The sequence below is a fragment of the Odontomachus brunneus genome, unplaced genomic scaffold, assembly GCF_010583005.1.
Source record: "Odontomachus brunneus isolate Ranch 3 - 2012 unplaced genomic scaffold, Obru_v1 Obru_scaffold_113, whole genome shotgun sequence".
NCBI classification, from domain to species: domain Eukaryota; kingdom Metazoa; phylum Arthropoda; class Insecta; order Hymenoptera; family Formicidae; genus Odontomachus; species Odontomachus brunneus.
This window is the reverse complement of record NW_022639563.1, coordinates 144,776-163,618: the sequence shown is the minus strand read 5'-3', so window position 1 is coordinate 163,618 and position 18,843 is coordinate 144,776. Positions and strand designations below refer to the sequence as shown.

Genomic DNA, 18,843 nt, shown 5'->3' with positions numbered 1-18,843 from the left:
AGAGAGAGAGAGAGAGAGAGAGAGAGAGAGAGAGAGAGAGAGAGAGTGAACCAGAGAGACGAGGGAGAACGGGCGCCGCGACGCTCTCCTCTCCTGCGGAGTCGCCGACGCGACCTCGCTCGCTCCGCGTCCGTCGTAAAGAAAATCGCGCGAGCCGACATGTAACTGTAATCCGCAGTCTGTTACTTGCCGTCATTGTACACGGCGAGTGATCGTTATTCGTCGCCGACTCGTTAGACGAGTTAAATGAAGTAATTCGAATCCGTGATAAAAGGGCGACACGGAAGAGACAGATATATGTCCGGTGACGCTGCTGTGTCATAGAGCGATCTTAGATTGGATGACGAATCGTCACTCAGGTCGGGAAAGCGTCGCTGTTCGCTGACGCCAAGTCCCAGGAGTTTCGGGAATAATTCGCGGATCATACCTCGAAAACGATTCACGCGAGAGAGGTCGACGTTAAATCTGAGAGAATCCGTCGTTAAATAATGTTTACTGTACACAATCACATCGATAGATCATATCGATTCGCTCGTTCACGATGTTTGGATTCTGTTTCTTATACTCGCGCTTTGGAAATCTATCTTACGATCTGTCACGTTCGCTTTCCGCTCAGTCAACTAAGATTCAATCCGTTATCCGCACGCTATTGTGCCTGACGCGTTCACAGTCACGATTTAATTTCCATGCGATAATAATAATTTTCCGCGTAAAGTCGCCGCGTGAACTCGTTATTCATTGTTAATCCGCTCGTTTCATCTTCCTCGTTTTCTTATTCAATCCGTTGCGCTCGGTTGCCGGAGTGACTTTTGTGCCGGTGTGACACAGATTAAAGGTATTTTTCTTATATTGCGTCATGTTTTATACGCTACCGCGTAGCGTAGACACGAAAGAGCGAAATATGTTAAAGGAATATGTGCACACATTTTCATGCGATGACCATTGCGCGAGCTCCCCGAGCCGATCGATAATAACCCGATCGCTTGTCTCTTCTTTTGCAGAGAAGAGGCGCCACGGAGGCGTGATATGAAATTGGTGCCAACGATTCAGCTACCACAGCTACCACCGGTTTCCGCCGCGGGCGGAATAACCGGAATGGATTCCCGGTTGCCTTCGAACATACCGCTGCCTTTCGGTACGGACTTCCTTTGGCGGGCCCAGTATGGGCCGATAAACTTCCCGCACACCACGCACCCGCCGCCCAGTTCTCTCTTGGACTTTAAGACACATTTGCCAGCGAACCTTGGTAAGTGTTATCAGATTAACGGCGCTTTCCTTACAAGCCTGTAAACTTCATACATTCCTGTGTCGCGCGGTTGCTTCCGGTCTCATAGAAGAGAATGCCCGCGGCGCAGAGTCTCGGTGTTTGTGTCGAGAAGTTCAGAAACTTCTTCGTTGCTAAGATCGTCGACGTTACGTCGACCTTCTCTTCACGGACCGTTTTTGCGAATCGAACGCTAGGTAAACGTTAGATCCGTGAAGAATTCAAATGGATTTTCTTCCTTGGACGATAAATCGGTCATCTTCCACGATAGTACACGAGTGCTGTTAGAACGTTAAATTATAGAGAGCGAATATTTGGTCGACGAATAATTTGTTTCCACTAAATGCAATAAAATCCAAAATTGAGTCTCATATCTTCTTGTACGCGATAAATGGTCCAAGTCACCAGACTTGTCGCTTTTAATGCCCTTTAATTCCTCTCGGAGAGTATCTAACGTAATCTGCATTGATACTAATAACGTTGCCACATGGGACTTCGCTGAACGAACGGGTACTTGAAACGCTTAGACAACGTCAGGCTACACGATAGTATACAGTCGCGAGTGCCATATATGTGTATACCGATGGCATGCTGTTCTCGCCTTTCAGCATCCGACCCCAGATTGTGGTCGCGAGAAGATGTGGCGGCGTTCCTGCAATGGGCCGAGAGGGAATTCGATCTGCCGACCATCGACATGGAGGGGTTTCAGATGAACGGCAAGGCCTTATGCCTACTGACGAAGGCCGACCTCGGAGACAGATGTCCAAGCGCTGGTGACGTTCTGCACAACGTGCTCAATATGTTGGTGCGCGATTTCAGCCAACTGCAGAGATGCATGCCGCACAGCCCGGTCACACCGACCAGGCCGACCGCGTATCCCCTGAGCCCGCACTCTCACCCGCCAACGCCAACCTGGACGGACAATCCGTATGCTCAGAATCTTGCCTCTCTTATGTCGGCCAACTCGGTAACATTGTCGCCGGCACCATCTGTGGACAGTCAAGCAGGTTCGCCTGGTCACGCAGACGGCAACCAGACGCAGGTCTACAAAAGCGATTCGGACGAGGACAATCAGCAAGTGAGCGGTAACAGCAGCCCACCGGCGACACCGACCGCCCTGACGGTGCAGAGACTCAGCGAGGTTAGCGTCAAGGATCAACCGAGTCCGACGTTACCGCCACAGCTAATGCCATTGACACCTGGTGCATTTCGCTCGACTGCGAGCACCGCTGCCCGGGAATTCTTCCCCAGCGACTCCTCGGAGCCTAACACCAGTTAGTATACGATTATTAATCTGTAACGTTGATCAATAAAGCTGCAGGATTACCAGTAGCTCCACGATAAACCAGAACGTTCTTCTGTCGTTGTGCGAAAATAGTGGAAGAAACGGTCTCTTTATATGTGTCCTCTAAAATCGCGTTTCATTCTGCAACAATCGCTGAATCGAGAATCCAGTAGCACGAAGTGTTGAGATCTAAGTGTTTTCGTTGTTCTTTTCAGACGGCAGATTGCTTTGGGACTTTCTTCAGCAATTATTGAATGAACCGTCGCAACGGTATACACATTACATCGCGTGGAAGAATCGAGAGACTGGTGTGTTTAAGATCGTCGATCCACCGGGTCTTGCGCGACTCTGGGGGATCCAGAAGAATCATCTCTCTATGAATTACGACAAAATGAGTAGAGCACTTCGTTACTATTACCGCGTGAACATACTTAGAAAGGTCCAGGGCGAACGCCACTGCTATCAGTGAGTATCATTATGATCTTCATAATAAGTAATTAATGCGCAATCGCCGCAAGAAAAATTACAATGGGATTGCGCGATAATAACGACGTACTAATTTCTTAATTTTCACTTGGATAATTTTAAAGAATTAATATATAATATTATTATTATTTATATTGTTATTATTATAACAATAATTTTACAACTTTTTTAAACTAATGTCGAATTGCGTGTTAAAAGACACGTAAGAGACGTCTAGTTTTCGAGAGAGAGAATATTCTATGAATCACCTTTACTCTTTACAGATTCTTACGTAACACGGTCGAGTTGAAGAACATCAAGAACATATCGGCGCTGCGTCAACACACGCGAATAAAATCGGAGCCGGAGCCGGAGGAAGAAGGGGCTTTCACCAATATCGAGTCGGAAGTGGACATGCCTACGGATCTCTCGATGTCCAGTATGAGCCAGCCATCGAGCGAACAGCCCCTTCCGTTGCACGACCCACCTGCCAAGTACAGATCAAGTCACGCGTACAACCTCGTTAGGACCAATCAGGAGCCGGAAGAGAGGAAGTGACGCGGGACCTAGCGATGACAGGAACGCAACGATCGTGCGTAATCGTTAACGCCGTGGGCGTAGAAGCCGGCAACAAGGCGACCTTTCGATGAAAGAGGGTCTCGTATCGGCAACCAACTAACTGATCAAGCAATCGGACCAAGTGTCTTCGATTAGTTCATTGTTCGTTGACGAAAAGGCAGTATCATTCGCGCAAGGTAAAGTCGAAGAAGGCTATTGAGTCGCGCACGAGAGAGAAAGAGAGAGAGAGAGAGGAGGAAGGGGAGAAGAAAAAGAAAGACAAAGAGGAAGAGAATACATAGACAGAGAAAGAGGACGAACGAAGTAACGAAAAGATGCATTAAGAATCATGTAAAATTGTGATGTTTTGGCGATGTTTTGGAACTTTGTCGACATACAATCGCTACTAATTCGGATTTTATAAGGATAACTGTTTGCGCGGGATGCGACAGAAGACTGTTACAATACAATACCCTCCCAAGACCACGCTACGAGACTCTCTGATAATAATTGTCAAGGCGGAAGGGAACAAGTAAGCGTTTGTTAAAATTCACCGGAATCACATCGACGTTCCAAAGATAAACCCCGATAGATCAAGGAATCGAATTCCTTCGCTGCCTTGTCTGTCGGAGATTCCACCGAGTTGCTGTAATTACATATACACATATACGAGGATCCTTACACTTTCGTTGATACATGTAAGAGAGTGATAAAAAGCGCAAGAGAAGAGAGGAGAAGAGAACACGTTTTGCCAATCACCTCACGGCACAAATCATATAACGATTTGTCCATATGAGCGGATATACACGTTGAGTCGTTTACGCGCCGATAACGATAAGACGCTTCGATGAAGCTGGATCTTCGCGGATATTCCGCCCGCCGCCACCTCTTCCCGCCCCACCACGAGCCTAGCTGTGCGAATTGTTGGGCGATTTCATTTCCGTTTTTACAACGACGTAATGAAATATGTACGAGGACTTAGGTGCACTTAAGGACACGCCGATTAATTCAATGTACAAAGAATGCAATGCCAGAGGAAAAACTGTTACCAGGTCTTTCCTTTCTTTCCGCGCCTTTATTCTGTTTTTTTTGTTTTTAATTTTAAGTACGTGTTAATAAATAAAATAATCAGTGTTCTGTGATGTGATTCTATTTCGGCGAAACACAATCCGTGACTAAGATCAATTCCAAAGAGAGAAAGAGAGAAAGGTGAAAAAGAGTCGGTTTACTCGAATTGAGATTTCACTTGTACGCATCACAGAGAAATTATATTTCTGCGAAGTTGTCGGAGTACAAAGAGCTCGATAAGATCTGTTTGTGAGATCTCTGAATGAAATTGTAATGTATTCGCTTGTAATGCGAAATTTGACATAAAGTTCAACTAGACTTTCTCGAGCTCTTTCTATGTGCTCTAAAACGGTTCTCCGTTATTTTGACGTATCTGTGCCAAGAACATTTGCTGCTTACTAAGAGAACGATGTATGATGTATGGTATTTAGTCGACTGTTCCAAAAAACTCGTAGGTATATCACGATTTTGGAACCGAGTTGTCGTATCGCTCGTGCTTGCGATGTACGAGAAAAATATGAAGAAATATGAAAATATTCTGGATATAATATATATTCAGAAATACGCGTCGTGTAATCAATTATATATATTGTAGGAAATGTAAATAATGCAATTATAAGTATGATACGTGAACGAAACTTATAAGGCAACATTTACCCTAAGAGTAGTGAAAGAATTTTATGGAAATTCGGGGCCAGAGTTATATATAAATTTATCTCTATAGAAAAAAAATATATATATATATTTTACTACCAAAATTTATATTCGAAATTTCTATGTTTGTTGCTGGTGCGATTGTGGCTTACATTCCACGAATTTATCCGGTGATTGCCTGCGAAACATAACACGAGGTGATGTGAAAAAGAAGCGAAGAATGAAGATGCAGATTTTAAGCAAATTACTAATCGTATTTTTGCACTTGAGAATACAAAACTGAGAAAGTATGAGAGAATAGCGGTATGAGTGCGAAAGAATGAGTGAAGACATGAGGAGAGAGAGAGGAGGGGGGAGGGGAGAGGAAGGAGAAGGAAATGATTCACAAAGTGATTTACAAATGAATATGGATAAATGACACATGGAAATACATCTGGCTTCTTGTATACTGTGATCTCTATAGCACGAGAAAGGGAAGTTAACAATTAAGTAGATATTATTTAGATGAAGTGCACGCACATTTGTCGGTTTCTGAAGAAGTGCGTAATGTTATCAAGATAAGAATATCTATGTACATCTCTCTTTTATTGAGGACTCTTCTGTTAACGATCGTGTAAATAACTTTCAGATGGCAAGTGTGAAAGAAGAATACTAAGTATATATAAATAAGTAAATAAATACATACATATATATCTATGTGTATACGCATATATACGTACATATATACATGTACACACATACATACATATACATACATATAATATAATAAATGTATATATGCGTATATATACGAGAGTATATATATATATATATATATATATATATATATATATATATATATGTATTTATTTATAAACGTTTCTTCCGCTTATACATACATATATAAGCGGGAAAACGTTGGAAAATTTTATATATCGTTTCAAGCATCATATGTAAAGTAAAACGTGTAAAATAGAGATCTAGAAATTAGGCTGATTTTATTATATAACTTGTTACGGTGAAAACGTGAAGTAATGAATGTTGTAAATATAGACCTATTTAGTTATTAAGAACATGTTCGTACTATTCTTTCATAAATCCAAACCCGAATGCGATCTATTAAAATCTTCATACAATAATTATGAAGATATTTAAAATTGTTAGATAAATTATGTTCATAAACTGGTACTTAAAACTATCTAAATCTCAATTTTCTTAAATCTAATATTTAATAAAGAGAATCGTTACAAACATTTTTTATTAATAATTTATAATAAATTCTTCACTTGCATATATATTTGGCACATAATGTCTATTACATGCACATATACATCACAGGCTGTATAAAAAGATTTTTTATAATTTTATTGAAAATATGTATCACTTACATATATAGATGTGCCTTACTGAAAAAATATTACATCATCTGCTATGACAGCTGTACTAGGACGAGAGTTTCCTTCATCATCTTTAAATTCACTGTAACTTAATCTACCGTTTACCATTACTCGTTGACCTTTTCTCAAGAATTGATATACACTATCCCTCAGATTGGGCCTAAAGACACATATCTTGTGCCAATCTGTTTTTTGCATGAAATCCCCTGTGAATGAATAGACATTCTAAAATAATTTACTTGTATGTAATGTTTATTTGTCTTTAAAACAAGGATTGCATCGATTACAAACCTGTTTCATCCTTATAATTTGTATGTGTTGCAAGAGAAAATATTACAACTGGGTGCTCAGTGGTTCCACGTTTTTGTGGACTTGCTCCTACTCTTCCCAGTAAGGTTACACTATTTACACCTGCAATCAGAACAGAGACCATTTTATTTTAAAATAAATAACTAGTAATTTGTATATTTTGCACATTGACCCAAACATTAATTACTTAACAATTATTTTTATACTTAAGCGCACACAGAAATTAAATATATAAAAATTATAATCATGTGACACAATAGTGTTTCTTCTGTCAAGTGCACAACCATGAAACTATATATTTGCAATTATCATGTTTTTATACATAGAGTAAACTCCACTTAACGATCGCGTCGACTACAAATATCATTCCATCTATGTTTTTCTCACTGAATGTTAAACAAATATAAAATGATAGCCCATGTCAACATGATCGCCAAACATGGAACTTATCTATAATTACATATTTTAACACATCTCGTAAAAACACACAAATAAATAATTGTATAATTACATTTTTCTATTCTTGAGGTCTCATTCATGTCTTGATTTAAAAATCGTACATTGTTTAATCGACTAATATGACTGCGTGTTCCCAAGATAACCTAAAAATAGCATATATACAAAGATTAAATACACGTAGGCCCGTATTCTGAGTTCTCTTTTAACGATAAATGAGCCTCTAAAAGTGACTCATAGCCAATTAGAAAGCTTATAAGCCACTTTTAGAGACTCATTTTGTCGTTAAAGGAGAACTCAGAATACGGACCGTAATCTATAAAATAATTTGTCTTGTTTATATATGATTAAAATAGATTTACTTACCCTGCGAAACATTGTGACTATTCAGTGTAAATTATATTTTTCCGTTAAAAAGAAATACAAAATAATCGAATGTCAAAATTGCAATAATCAACGATTACCGGTATACAAATTGTATCAAAAACTTTTGCACATAGAAGACGCAAACGCTTATGCAGGATTCACACCGCGTCCGATGTCCGACGTACGACGTCGATATCCAATAAAAGAATAGCTTTCTAATATAGAATTCAATTCTCCATTGGAAAGCTATTCTTTTATTGGATATCAAACGTCGTACGTCGGACATCGGACGCGGTGTGAATCCTGAAAAGGGCCTTCGCACACAATTGCCGTAACCGTAATGACTCCTGCACACAGGACGCGGTAATGCTTGCCGCGCGGCGGAAATTCGCGCAACAGCCAATCAATATGGTGCTTTCCGTATAACTTTTTAGCTCTTACGGAAAAACAATATATTGATTGGCTGTCGCGTGGACTTCCGCTGCGCGGCAAGCATTACTGCGTCCTGTGTGCAGGAGCCATAACAAGCTTTTTGGATATGTTCATTAGTTGACGAACTTAGAAATACTCTATTCGCCAACCAATAAACGTATCCAAAAAGCTTGTCGACATATGTACGACATATGTAATATCAATCTAATAAAGAATTCACACCGCGTCCGACATCCAATAGGAAAACAGCTTTCCAATGGAGAATTGAATTCTCTATTAGAAAACTATTCTCTTATTGGATATCGGAAATCGTACATCGGATATTGGACGCGGTGTGAATAACTGGCTGTCGGATAGTGAATTTCTGGGGTACTTTGAAAAAAAAATTAAGGACTTTAGGAGAATTCTATCCATCAACCAATCACAAACGCAGACAGTCACTGCACGTAATGCACACTAATAAAAACTATTAATCCCACCGTCACATACTGAAAAAAAAAATACTTGACCATTTATTTGTAAGATACAAGGTTTATTTCTGCGAAAAAAACATTTCTGTGAATATTATAAATTAAAGGTGAAAATTTATAGTCATGCTGTAGTCTTGCATTCCATTAGTCGTCCTCCTCGCGAGCACCTCCTGGTGGAGCTTTCGGACCACCTGCTCGCTTTGCCATGATGATTTGATCCACTTTAAGGACCGTGCACGCCGCACCTACTGCATACTTCATGGCCCACTGTTTCGTTAAATACAAATCCAAGACTCCAGCTTCGACAGTATCGATTAAGGCCGCTGTATCGCCCTGTGAAAAAAATACAATTCGTATTACTATCAATATTGACGCTAGATCCTTCAAAAAACATGTCGCAAATTAATCATATTGACTGCTCTCGACTTAACAAAATGCTGAAGAAGCGATTAACGATAACATAAAAACGACAAACGTAAAAATAAAAGAACCAGTACATCAATGTTAAAACCATAGTTCTTCTTTCCCTCTTTGTGCGCTGCGTATAACTTAGACAGAAGTTCTGACGTGTGGGTGCCACTGCTCTCGGCCAGTGTTTTAGGGAATATCTCCAAGGCAGTGGCGAATTTGCGGGCAGCGTATTGCTGCAGACCGGGCAACGTGTCCGCGTAGGATGCTAATTGTGCGGCCAACTCGATCTCTGTGGCGCCCGCACCCGGAACAAATCTGCCGTCTCTCGTGATGCCTTTGAATGTGTTGATGCCATCGTCGATCGCGCGTTCGATATCGTCCATGTAATTCTCGGTGGAACCACGCACAAGCACCGTGCTGATACGGCTCTCTTTCCCATCCAGTTTGAATATTACAACTATAGTATCCCCTAATTCGTCTATGTATACCGTATCGGCGTATCCTAATTCTTCTGATGACGGAGGTACCTTCAGAAAAAAAATCATCAATCATCGTTATGATTCAATGATATTAAAGTTCATGTATAAGTACAGCTATATATAGTGAGTAAAAATGTATTACGAGCTTGCAGAAGTTCGTAGGATCGTCGATAATTTAATTACTACGAAGTGAATCATTTTGCACGAGACAATTATGTGAAAATTGACGGATAATAACGGTAAATACTTTTGAACACACATACATAACATATACCATTTCATTATTAATACTAAAAGAATCATGACTAAAAATCCAATGGACATTTGCAAATCCCTACATTTACACACGCAGTACACACGCAGTCTCGAAGTAGACGTGCGATTAGAAAGAAAAAAAATACCAGTTTCGAAAGCGCGGTGGCGCCGACGGTTTTGCACAGTCGTCTGAGGTCAAACTTGCTTGGTACGCGAACAGCCATCAGATTGTATTTGTTCATGTAATGTAGAGCCATGTCGCCGAACTTTCCGCCGGCCACTATCACCGACGCGCCGCTCTCAGCGATTGCCTTGATCTGGTTCTCCAGCAACGATTCTTCGCCGCGCGAGAACTTCATCAACTCGTCCGCAGTTTTTATTAGCACGGTGCCTTTGGTCTCGGTCTGCGTAATATCCACGGCACCGGTGTAAATCACGATCTTGGCATTGGTCTTTGTCGTAACGTCTCCCTCGACCTGGCGTTTGAACACCATGCCTTGTACCACTTGGGAGTTGTTCAGGCCACCGCCGAGTATCTTGCAAACTCGCACGTTATCCACGTTGAAAGTTGTTTTTTCAGGTAAAATGGAGATACAGGCCTGACTGACAAGAGACGAAAGGAGATCCTCATTCCCGTACTGCTTGCTCATGATAGTAGTCCTGATTCCTTTCTTTACTTGTTCCTCGTTGCGTACGTCTGTCACCTCTTGTACAACTAATGTCTGTAAAATTTCCAGAGCTTTCTCCAAAGCATTCTCATAGCCTTCGACTATCTCAGAAGTTGTAATCCCCTATAATTAAGAAACTTATGTAAATTATTTATACAATTACATACAAATCCTGTCTATGTAAAATGTCCTATCAAGATGAATGTAATCTTAAAGTAATTCACTTTTAAGGAGTAATTTTGTAAAAATAAAAGCAATTATTTCTGATATACCTTGAAACTAAGAATTAACGTACCAAACGAAGTAGCTCTTCTGCATTATGAAGCAGTGCTCCAGCAAAAATAATAGCAAAGTTTGTCCCATCTCCTACTTCTGCTTCCTGCATCTTTGATGCTAGAACTAGTAACTGCGCAGCTGGATGTTCTACTTCCAGCTCGCTGATAATCGTTGCTGCATCGTTGGTTACAAAAAGTTTCTCAATATGATTGATGACCATCTTATTCATACCATTAGGTCCATATGCACTCCTCACAGTGTCTGCTAATTGCTTGCAGGCCGTTATGTTCCTATAGACAGCTTCTTCAAGGCCTGAATAGTACTGAAGATACAAAATAACAAATGACTCATCAAAAGACACCTCTCTTTGTTACAAGTAAACGTTTGGTTCAAACAAAACACAATATCAAATAGTTTATTCTTGATACATTACTATTTAGTCGACAGTGAACATCAGTTACATTACATCTATAATTTCTATCTATGTTATAATTGACACATATATTGTTATTGCATTTAGATTATTGAATGTGTGTGTGCAAAATTATTACATAGATGTAATATAATTGACGCTCGATATTGACTAGGCATTTTATTATTCAACAATCAAATATAATTAGTTTACGAAAAATGGTTGATGAGAATAAATTCCATGTATATCTCATCATTGTCAATTGTACTTCAATGAGACTTAATTAAAATTCTCTAGAGTCAAAAGTTCGCCGGTATACTAAAACTTTAAAATGCCTATAAAAGGTAAGAACAAGCCGATCTCTCCTTCGCATAGCCTTTCCGGAAACGAACATCAAGTCAGTCAAAAGAGCCGCATGACAATTTATGATTACTGCGACAAAACTGCACTTACGCGAGCCCCATCCTTGAGCATTTGCGCTACTCCGGGAGCTTTCGGTACGTGCATAGCCATTTTCGTAGAAAATTTCGATAATTTTCACCTTCTCACATGTGACACACGACAACGCGCTTTCGTCTCCAAAACGGCACGATCGAGATTTTTCTTTGGGAAGGGCTTCCAACAGCTAGGAATATTTGCGCCGATAAAACGATCGCGCTACGTCGTAACGCGCTGATAGGCTGTGACATAGGAAATTATATAGTACTCATGTGCACACATCTTACAGCCAATTAGAACTTTTTACATAAATTTGTGTATAATATTAATTATTACTTAGAAAATATTACACATAGGTATATTTTATTTTACATTTATTTGTTCTTTATTCATTTAAAAAATTAACGTATTTAAACATCGGCGATTTAGCTGTAATAAACTATTTGCGTATCTTAATTGCAGAAAGAAAAAATATTTATTCATGTTATTCGAATATTACGTCAATAATCGTACATTCATAATATTAATTCTTCACCAATATAGTTTAGCTTGTGTAAAATATACTAAAAGATCGGTTCACAAAGAAAATTTCTAACCTAATAACATCGCGAACGATGTGTTAAGTGCGGAGGCGCCTTAAGGGATTGGCACAGGAAGGAAGAGGATAAAGTGTATCATCCCGATTCGTTGAAAGAAAAATAGACGGGTCGTGAAATAAAGTGTGAATAAGAGAATTCGCGAACGAAGCACGCGAAATCGAATCCAACTAACGGGGTCTCGCAGTTTTTACGAGCGGCAATCCAAACTTCTAACGTCCAGGGGTCCAAGGTAGCTTCGATATTGCGGTATATTTATCGTTCGTGTTCTTTGCTTCTTTTCCGCTTGTCCCTTCACCGTTCTTCTGTTATTACGTGAACGGAAATTGCTTTTGGTGACATTTTCTAATATCTGTCGTACGTTGTACACAGCTGTTATGGACATGGTGATCTCGAATTTGCAACAGCAACGTCAAGTGACGGAGCAGCTGCGTCGTGAAGCCGCTCTCAGGCGGATCACGGTGAGCAAGGCCGTGGAGGATATGATGAAATACATCACTGAACATGAACAAGAGGACTGTCTGTTGGTGGGCTTCTCGTCGCAGAAGTCCAATCCCTTTCGTGAGAAAAGCACGTGTGTTGTCCTTTAAACCCACGTGCTTGCAATGAAGAAGGATCATCGCATGACACGCGAAAACATTTCAGTTCTTGTTCTCACTTGCGTGTCAATTCAATGCAACGACAAGCGTATTTACTAATGTATCTTTTATTAAGTAGGATACAAGCAATTTTCTTATTAAATTATTCTATGCGTGAACATAGGACAAGAAAGTAATGATATTTGTGACTATTTGTTGGGAGAAATAGCTTTTTGTCCTAAGATTTGCTAACATGAGTGTTTTGTGTTTACAAAGTTTCTGAAATTACTACTGAAATTTTATAGAGAATCTTATATGAATCACAAAAAAGTTTATATCTGTCTTTTTTATAATTTATAGCCTCTTTGAAAACATTACAATCTTGAGATATACTCAGAGAAAACAATGTATTTTTATATACATATAAAAGAGAATACTATTCATATTTATATACCTATTTAAATTGTCAGAATGATAGTCTGGTTGCCAAAAACAGACTCCATATCCAGACTAATATTATTATTTATAGAACATGATAAAACATGATTTGTAATAATAATAATGAAGCATTTTGACAATTAATCTAAGTAGGAGTATATGGAACATGTGAAGAAATTGATACTAGCTTGTAATTTCTGTGCTTTAGATGAATCTTCATAGCATATATTACACAAATCAGTCTTATCTCAATGCTTTGATGAAGTGCCTATATCAAAGTCCAAGACTGACAACAGTGAAGTAATGGTTACAGAATAAATATCCTTTTATTTTTAAGAAAAATATATTTGATACACATACATATTATAATACTTCCTGGACAAACTGTTGAATAAAGTGTGAAACATGTAAAACATGATCTCATCTTTTATATATAAATATCTACCAGGCAATATCTATCCTTCTTTTCAAAGTATTTCTTTATCATGTAAAATTATATTTTAATAGCAATGTATAATAATTAGGTAAATCTCGAAGCTGAACTATGGGTGTCAATATATAAATTTATCAAATTACATTTTTTTTTAAAGATAAACTAAAAGCATATGTGTGCAATTTCTTTCCATTAAAGTTTCGACCTTATTTCACTTCAACGAGCTGTAAAATTATTCGATAGTTACGCATTACCTGTTTTGCTCCGATTATATAATTATATATAATCGCAAAATTATGTGTTGCTTTAGTTTGACTCTTTTTTTCTTGCTCTTTTTGCTTTTGGTGGTACGTCAGACTTGTCCAAGTCAGAATATATATTCTTAAACTCAGGAACAAGTTCCTTTATTTTCTTGGAAGTTTTTGAAACTAAAAATACAAAAAATTACCAATTACCAATTACTTATAATTTCATGTAAATTTACTTGCAAAACGGAGAGATTTGTACATCCTGTACATCCTTCTCGATTAATTCAGATCCTACCATGTTCGTTGCGGCGTTAACTACTTACACGACTCTTCGATAGTATCGACCGGTGGAGGACCGTGTTTCTTATCCAGAGCTAATTTTTCCACTATTTGTATTTGACACTCCAACTTGTAAGATCTAAACATGTACGGGTGATACATCATATTTAATTGATCGATAGCTTTTTTCCATAATTCGATCTCCTTGTTGGTTACTTGATTCTGTGTTTCATAATGATATAACACATCACTCTTGTCTCCTATGCTTCCTAAGGAATACAATTTATTCTCATTAAATGACTTTTTTAAGTGTTACATAGAACATGAGAAAAAGAAACTAAATATATATGCACAAGTACCTTGGTAGGAGACTTTTGATAAGTAGAAACCACCGAATTCCACATTCGGGATCATGTAACAGAGATTAGTTTGAGTGTTCATTCGCATTGTAAACGCACAGACTATCATCTTGCCCGCAGCGGCGCATTTGTTTAATAAAGCGGCAAAGAACAATAGATTATCTGCAAAAAAACGAGATGCTCAACACTTTACTGTTACATTAAAATATATAAAGTGAATTGGTCAGTGTACATGTGCATTTATTTGTAAAGTTCACATTACCTTTACGAGTGCTACTGTGATCTGCTCTGATAAAGTACTGTCGTTTCACGTGATACCGAAAGAGATCATTCGGTACAGGTTTCACGCCGATTAATTTAATACCTGGCGGATATATATGCTTCACTCTGGAAATCTCTTTTTGCGTAAAACGCAATTTCCTGCCACCAATCAACTCCTTGGTTTCCAAGTTAACTTCCTCCGGTATCATATAAGGCAAGTTAGTTTCTTCATCGTCACTGTTCTCCTGCAATATAAATCAACATTTTAAAGTGATAAATGTCGAGAGAATTCGAGACAGTATATATAAAAATTGTTTTACATATTACGCGAGCAAAATTTACCTCATTGTTCAAATCCTCGTCAAGTCCCTTTATGTACGTTGATCTCAATAAAACTTGACCGGTTTTTTTACTTAGCGGCTTCGTTTGCAAGCACCTACGTTTTCTGCATAAACATGTTTACAATTTTATTCTATTTTATTTTATTTTATTGTGTGATAATATTAGGAAAATTATATATCTAATGATAATTAATATTTTTAAGTCTCACCTGCCCAAAGTACGCACGACTAGATCAAGCTCCAAATCGTCGCGTATCTTGAAGGATAATCGCCCAATGTTTTTAGACGGCGCTTTAATCTGCTGCACCAAGTCTACCAGAGATGTCATTTTGTAAATAGCTGCATCTGTCTTTCTCGATAACATCTCTAAATCTTCGTAGAATTTATCGCGCACCCAATTCTTGCCCAAACCGATCACGTGCAATTTGATGTCCAGGTTTTTTAATGACGCTGCTTTTGACCTGATTCGATACTTCTCATTTTCCTCCAGCGCAGGATTGTGGCAAGTGATCAGAACTATTCTGCGTTTAGTGAGCACAGTTTTTATCTTCAAAAAAATATCCATTGCATATGACAGTACATCAAAAAGTGGATAAGTATTGTCAGACTGCATACTCTGGTAGCATTTTATACTTCCTTTTGCTGTAAAAGACATTGAAATAATGTTAGAAAATAGGCGGATAAAAATGTTATATAGTATTTTTACAACATGCTGCATTTATTGTTAATTGTGCCTATTTTTACTTAGTTTTCTGATATGCTGCAGATCATCCAAGGTGACAACTCTCAGTTGTTGTAAAGTCTGAATGTGTTTCCAACATGAATTTGCATCATTCTGCTCAGTGCCAAATAATATTACACCCATCCAATCTTGCATATTCCATGCTAGCTTTTGTCGAAGTATTTGTTTGTACAGCTAAAGAAACAATGCTGATGATAATTATGCATATGAGATTTATTAGCTAGTTTTGTTATCAAAATAAAATTGAAAGAAAGATTAAAATATATCTAATGTTTGTATAAAGAAATATAGTATATAGCAAAGATTAACCTTGAAAAATTTGTGGATATAGCTGAGTTTTGTTTCGGGATCTTTTTCAAACATTTTTTGTGTTGCATCAACGACAAACAATGTGGCTTCCCTTACTCCATACCATTGACTTATTTGAGAATCTTCTTCCTCATCCATATTGTGACTTTGCATACTGACTGTTATTTCTACTATCACTATAATGCCATGATTTGTTAGTTTGATAAATATTCGATAAATGTGGGAGAATAAAAAATATATATGCAGGAAGGTGGCATATGGGAGAATAAAAGATATATATACAAAACAGAGTAAGAGTTTATATAACTCAGATATTAAAATATACATAAAACAACAAATTTAACATGCTATCTTAAATAAGAGAATTATTTCAGATTAAAATAAAATAAATATGATAACTGATCAAAGCGACAATGACTCAGAAAGCTAAGATAATAATGATAGGAATTAAATGTGGAAATAAACTTACATGTACATTCACGAGTAAATTAGTTTTTAGATTTTCTGAGGTTAGCAGAATCCATCAACTACTGATAGCCCAACGCAAAATACTAATTCTATTATTAAAAATTATCACAAATTTCTACTGAATGTTATTTCTCACAGGATAAATACAAAATTATAAAGGCGAATTTACATGTACAACGTACGTAGTCGCATTCACTTGATTCAGAGAATACCAATCGGTGTGTTCAGGAGACACAACGATTACACAACGGTTGAGTAATTAGTTAACGTAATAATATGGTCTAAAGTTAGGGATTTAATAGTAAGAACCAATAATCACTGACCGCTCACTGATCAGCTATGTTTTCTAAACGCAACCAATGATATCGCTCATACTAGATGAGGTTTGTTCTTTATAGTTGCACTAAGGTGCAAACGTATGATTAATTCTGTATACAAAATATATGTAATTACAATTGGAATAGTATACAATTATACACAGAAATAATACAGAGATTGCACTGTATTTCTCAAATAAGATTCACAATTTTAATAAGAAAAATAGATACAGTAAATAAAAACAGTTTCATTTTTATTTGAAAATGACACCACATTTTAAATTAAAATTATTTTGCAAAATAAAATGTCTCGATATTATTATGTATTACATGAAAATCCCTAATAATTACATGAAAATAATAAAGTTTAAATATATTTGAACTTTTTTTTTATATTATATTATAAAGAGAAAATACAACAAATTTCTAATAAATACATTAATAAAAACACATACATTGTCCTTCAAATCCAGATGTTTGAAACAAAGCGCGAAAATGTTTAAACCTCTATTTTATTATATATTAGTTGCAAAAATAAATATATTTACTAACGTCATTTTTTATGCATTTTGTGTTTACAAAGTTTACAAGAAATTTACAAGAAGTTATAGAATCTAGTACAAGAAAAAATTTATACATGTGTCTGTGTGTGATTTTTCTACAATCCATAATTACTAACAAAATATTACAATGTTGATATATGTCTGGAAAAAGTAATGAATTTTATTTGATAAATTTTATACTTTTGTACATATGTGTGAGAAAATAAACATAATTTATGTTCTTCATTATTCATGTTCTTATTTATATTGTCAAAATGATTATCTAATTGCCAGGAGTAGACACCATATTTAAAGTAGTATTATTTACTTGTAATTATAATGAAATTAAATTGTTAATTATAATGAAATTTATAATAATAAATTTATAACAATGCATTTTGACAAAATAAATAAACTTAAATAAAAGTATATGAAATGTAAAGAAATTGATGTTAGCATATGATCTAACTTAATCTTTGTGTTTTTGTACTTTGTGAATCTTCATAGTAAGTGAAAGTATTACATATATCGTAAGATCGTGATTGTATGACACAATTGTCATAACCCAATATAAGTACTAACAATAACATTACATCAATATTAGTATTTCCAATTCAACAATATAACTACACAAATACAACAATGTAACATGCAATGTTATACATAACATACATGTATTTTATTGCACTTATATACTATTAAGTAGTAAATTATAATACTGGTGTAATAACTGACAATTGGAGTTTACTGGTAATCATACAAAAAGAAAAAAAAATCAACTTTTATTTAATCTTAATATATGCAATGGAACTTCTCATGTCGAACATAGGTTATCAGCTGCTACAGATTTTTAAAATTAATCATTCCATTTGCTTTTAGCTAATAACTGTAGTCAAACTACTAAATAATATCTACTGTTTTCATCTAAATATTGTAATCTTAAGCATTTATGTATACATGACGTTGCATCTTATAGATAAATATTTAAACTGAAACAATTTTGCTACCATAGTCATAGTAGTTTTCAAACCATGGACTAAGGTTTATACATACATGTATACATATAACTATCTAGTAACTAAATATATGCTAAACTGAATATATATTATTCTCAGTCGAAGCTCACTTTTCTTATAACCTTTAACTTAACTATAACTTTTAATTGTATATCAATGCTTTGAGAAAAAATGGTTATTAGCTTTAGATTTCTGTGAGCATAAAGTCATAACTCTTACACTTTGGGCATTGTTCATGATCATGTAGAAAAACAATCTGTAATAATAAATAACT

The 18,843-nt window shown here is 36.7% G+C and overlaps 5 protein-coding genes across 10 annotated transcripts in view; 2 read left to right on the top strand and 3 right to left on the bottom strand.

The window, feature by feature from the left end:
* Nucleotides 1-4,764, top strand: part of LOC116849367 (ets DNA-binding protein pokkuri) — a 151,528-nt gene extending 146,764 nt beyond the window's left edge. For 2 of the 4 annotated variants that reach the window (XM_032826462.1, XM_032826461.1), the window contains exons 2-5: nt 1,002-1,246; nt 1,873-2,538; nt 2,765-3,014; nt 3,299-3,572. In XM_032826462.1, the coding sequence (XP_032682353.1) occupies nt 1,027-1,246; nt 1,873-2,538; nt 2,765-3,014; nt 3,299-3,572 (1,410 nt within the window). In that variant the 5' untranslated portion in view covers nt 1,002-1,026. Of the gene's footprint in view, nt 1-131; nt 836-1,001; nt 1,247-1,872; nt 2,539-2,764; nt 3,015-3,298 lie in introns of those variants that run through there. The other 2 variants (XM_032826463.1, XM_032826460.1) reach the window with 2 other exon arrangements.
* Nucleotides 4,765-6,617: 1,853 nt separating this feature from the next.
* On the bottom strand, nt 6,618-7,981 carry LOC116849370 (single-stranded DNA-binding protein, mitochondrial). The gene is made up of 4 exons (XM_032826478.1): nt 7,802-7,981; nt 7,491-7,581; nt 6,962-7,081; nt 6,618-6,876 (listed from the first exon to the last, which is right to left on the bottom strand). The coding sequence occupies exons 1-4, from the start codon at nt 7,811-7,813 to the stop codon at nt 6,677-6,679; spliced, it is 423 nt and encodes a 140-aa protein (XP_032682369.1). The 5' UTR covers nt 7,814-7,981; the 3' UTR covers nt 6,618-6,676.
* Nucleotides 7,982-8,744: 763 nt separating this feature from the next.
* On the bottom strand, nt 8,745-11,825 carry LOC116849376 (T-complex protein 1 subunit theta). The gene is made up of 5 exons (XM_032826487.1): nt 11,658-11,825; nt 10,812-11,114; nt 9,995-10,639; nt 9,201-9,641; nt 8,745-9,036 (listed from the first exon to the last, which is right to left on the bottom strand). The coding sequence occupies exons 1-5, from the start codon at nt 11,715-11,717 to the stop codon at nt 8,848-8,850; spliced, it is 1,638 nt and encodes a 545-aa protein (XP_032682378.1). The 5' UTR covers nt 11,718-11,825; the 3' UTR covers nt 8,745-8,847.
* A 439-nt stretch (nt 11,826-12,264) lies between these two features.
* On the top strand, nt 12,265-13,669 carry LOC116849382 (guanine nucleotide-binding protein subunit gamma-1). Of its 3 annotated transcripts, none has more exons than XM_032826499.1 (2): nt 12,265-12,470; nt 12,611-13,669. In XM_032826499.1, the coding sequence occupies exon 2, from the start codon at nt 12,616-12,618 to the stop codon at nt 12,826-12,828; it is 213 nt and encodes a 70-aa protein (XP_032682390.1). In that variant the 5' UTR covers nt 12,265-12,470; nt 12,611-12,615; the 3' UTR covers nt 12,829-13,669. The 3 variants fall into 3 exon arrangements, with proteins under 3 accessions (XP_032682390.1, XP_032682391.1, XP_032682392.1); XM_032826500.1 differs by having other exon boundaries at nt 12,267-12,487; XM_032826501.1 differs by having other exon boundaries at nt 12,267-12,498.
* On the bottom strand, nt 13,457-17,030 carry LOC116849377 (X-ray repair cross-complementing protein 5-like). Its single transcript, XM_032826488.1, has 9 exons — nt 16,696-17,030; nt 16,227-16,402; nt 15,920-16,091; nt 15,385-15,817; nt 15,177-15,279; nt 14,836-15,079; nt 14,574-14,735; nt 14,259-14,483; nt 13,457-14,115 (listed from the first exon to the last, which is right to left on the bottom strand). Exons 2-9 carry the CDS (start codon nt 16,377-16,379, stop codon nt 13,994-13,996), a joined length of 1,614 nt encoding a protein of 537 aa, XP_032682379.1. The 5' UTR covers nt 16,380-16,402; nt 16,696-17,030; the 3' UTR covers nt 13,457-13,993.
* Between the last annotated feature and the right edge of the window lie 1,813 nt (nt 17,031-18,843).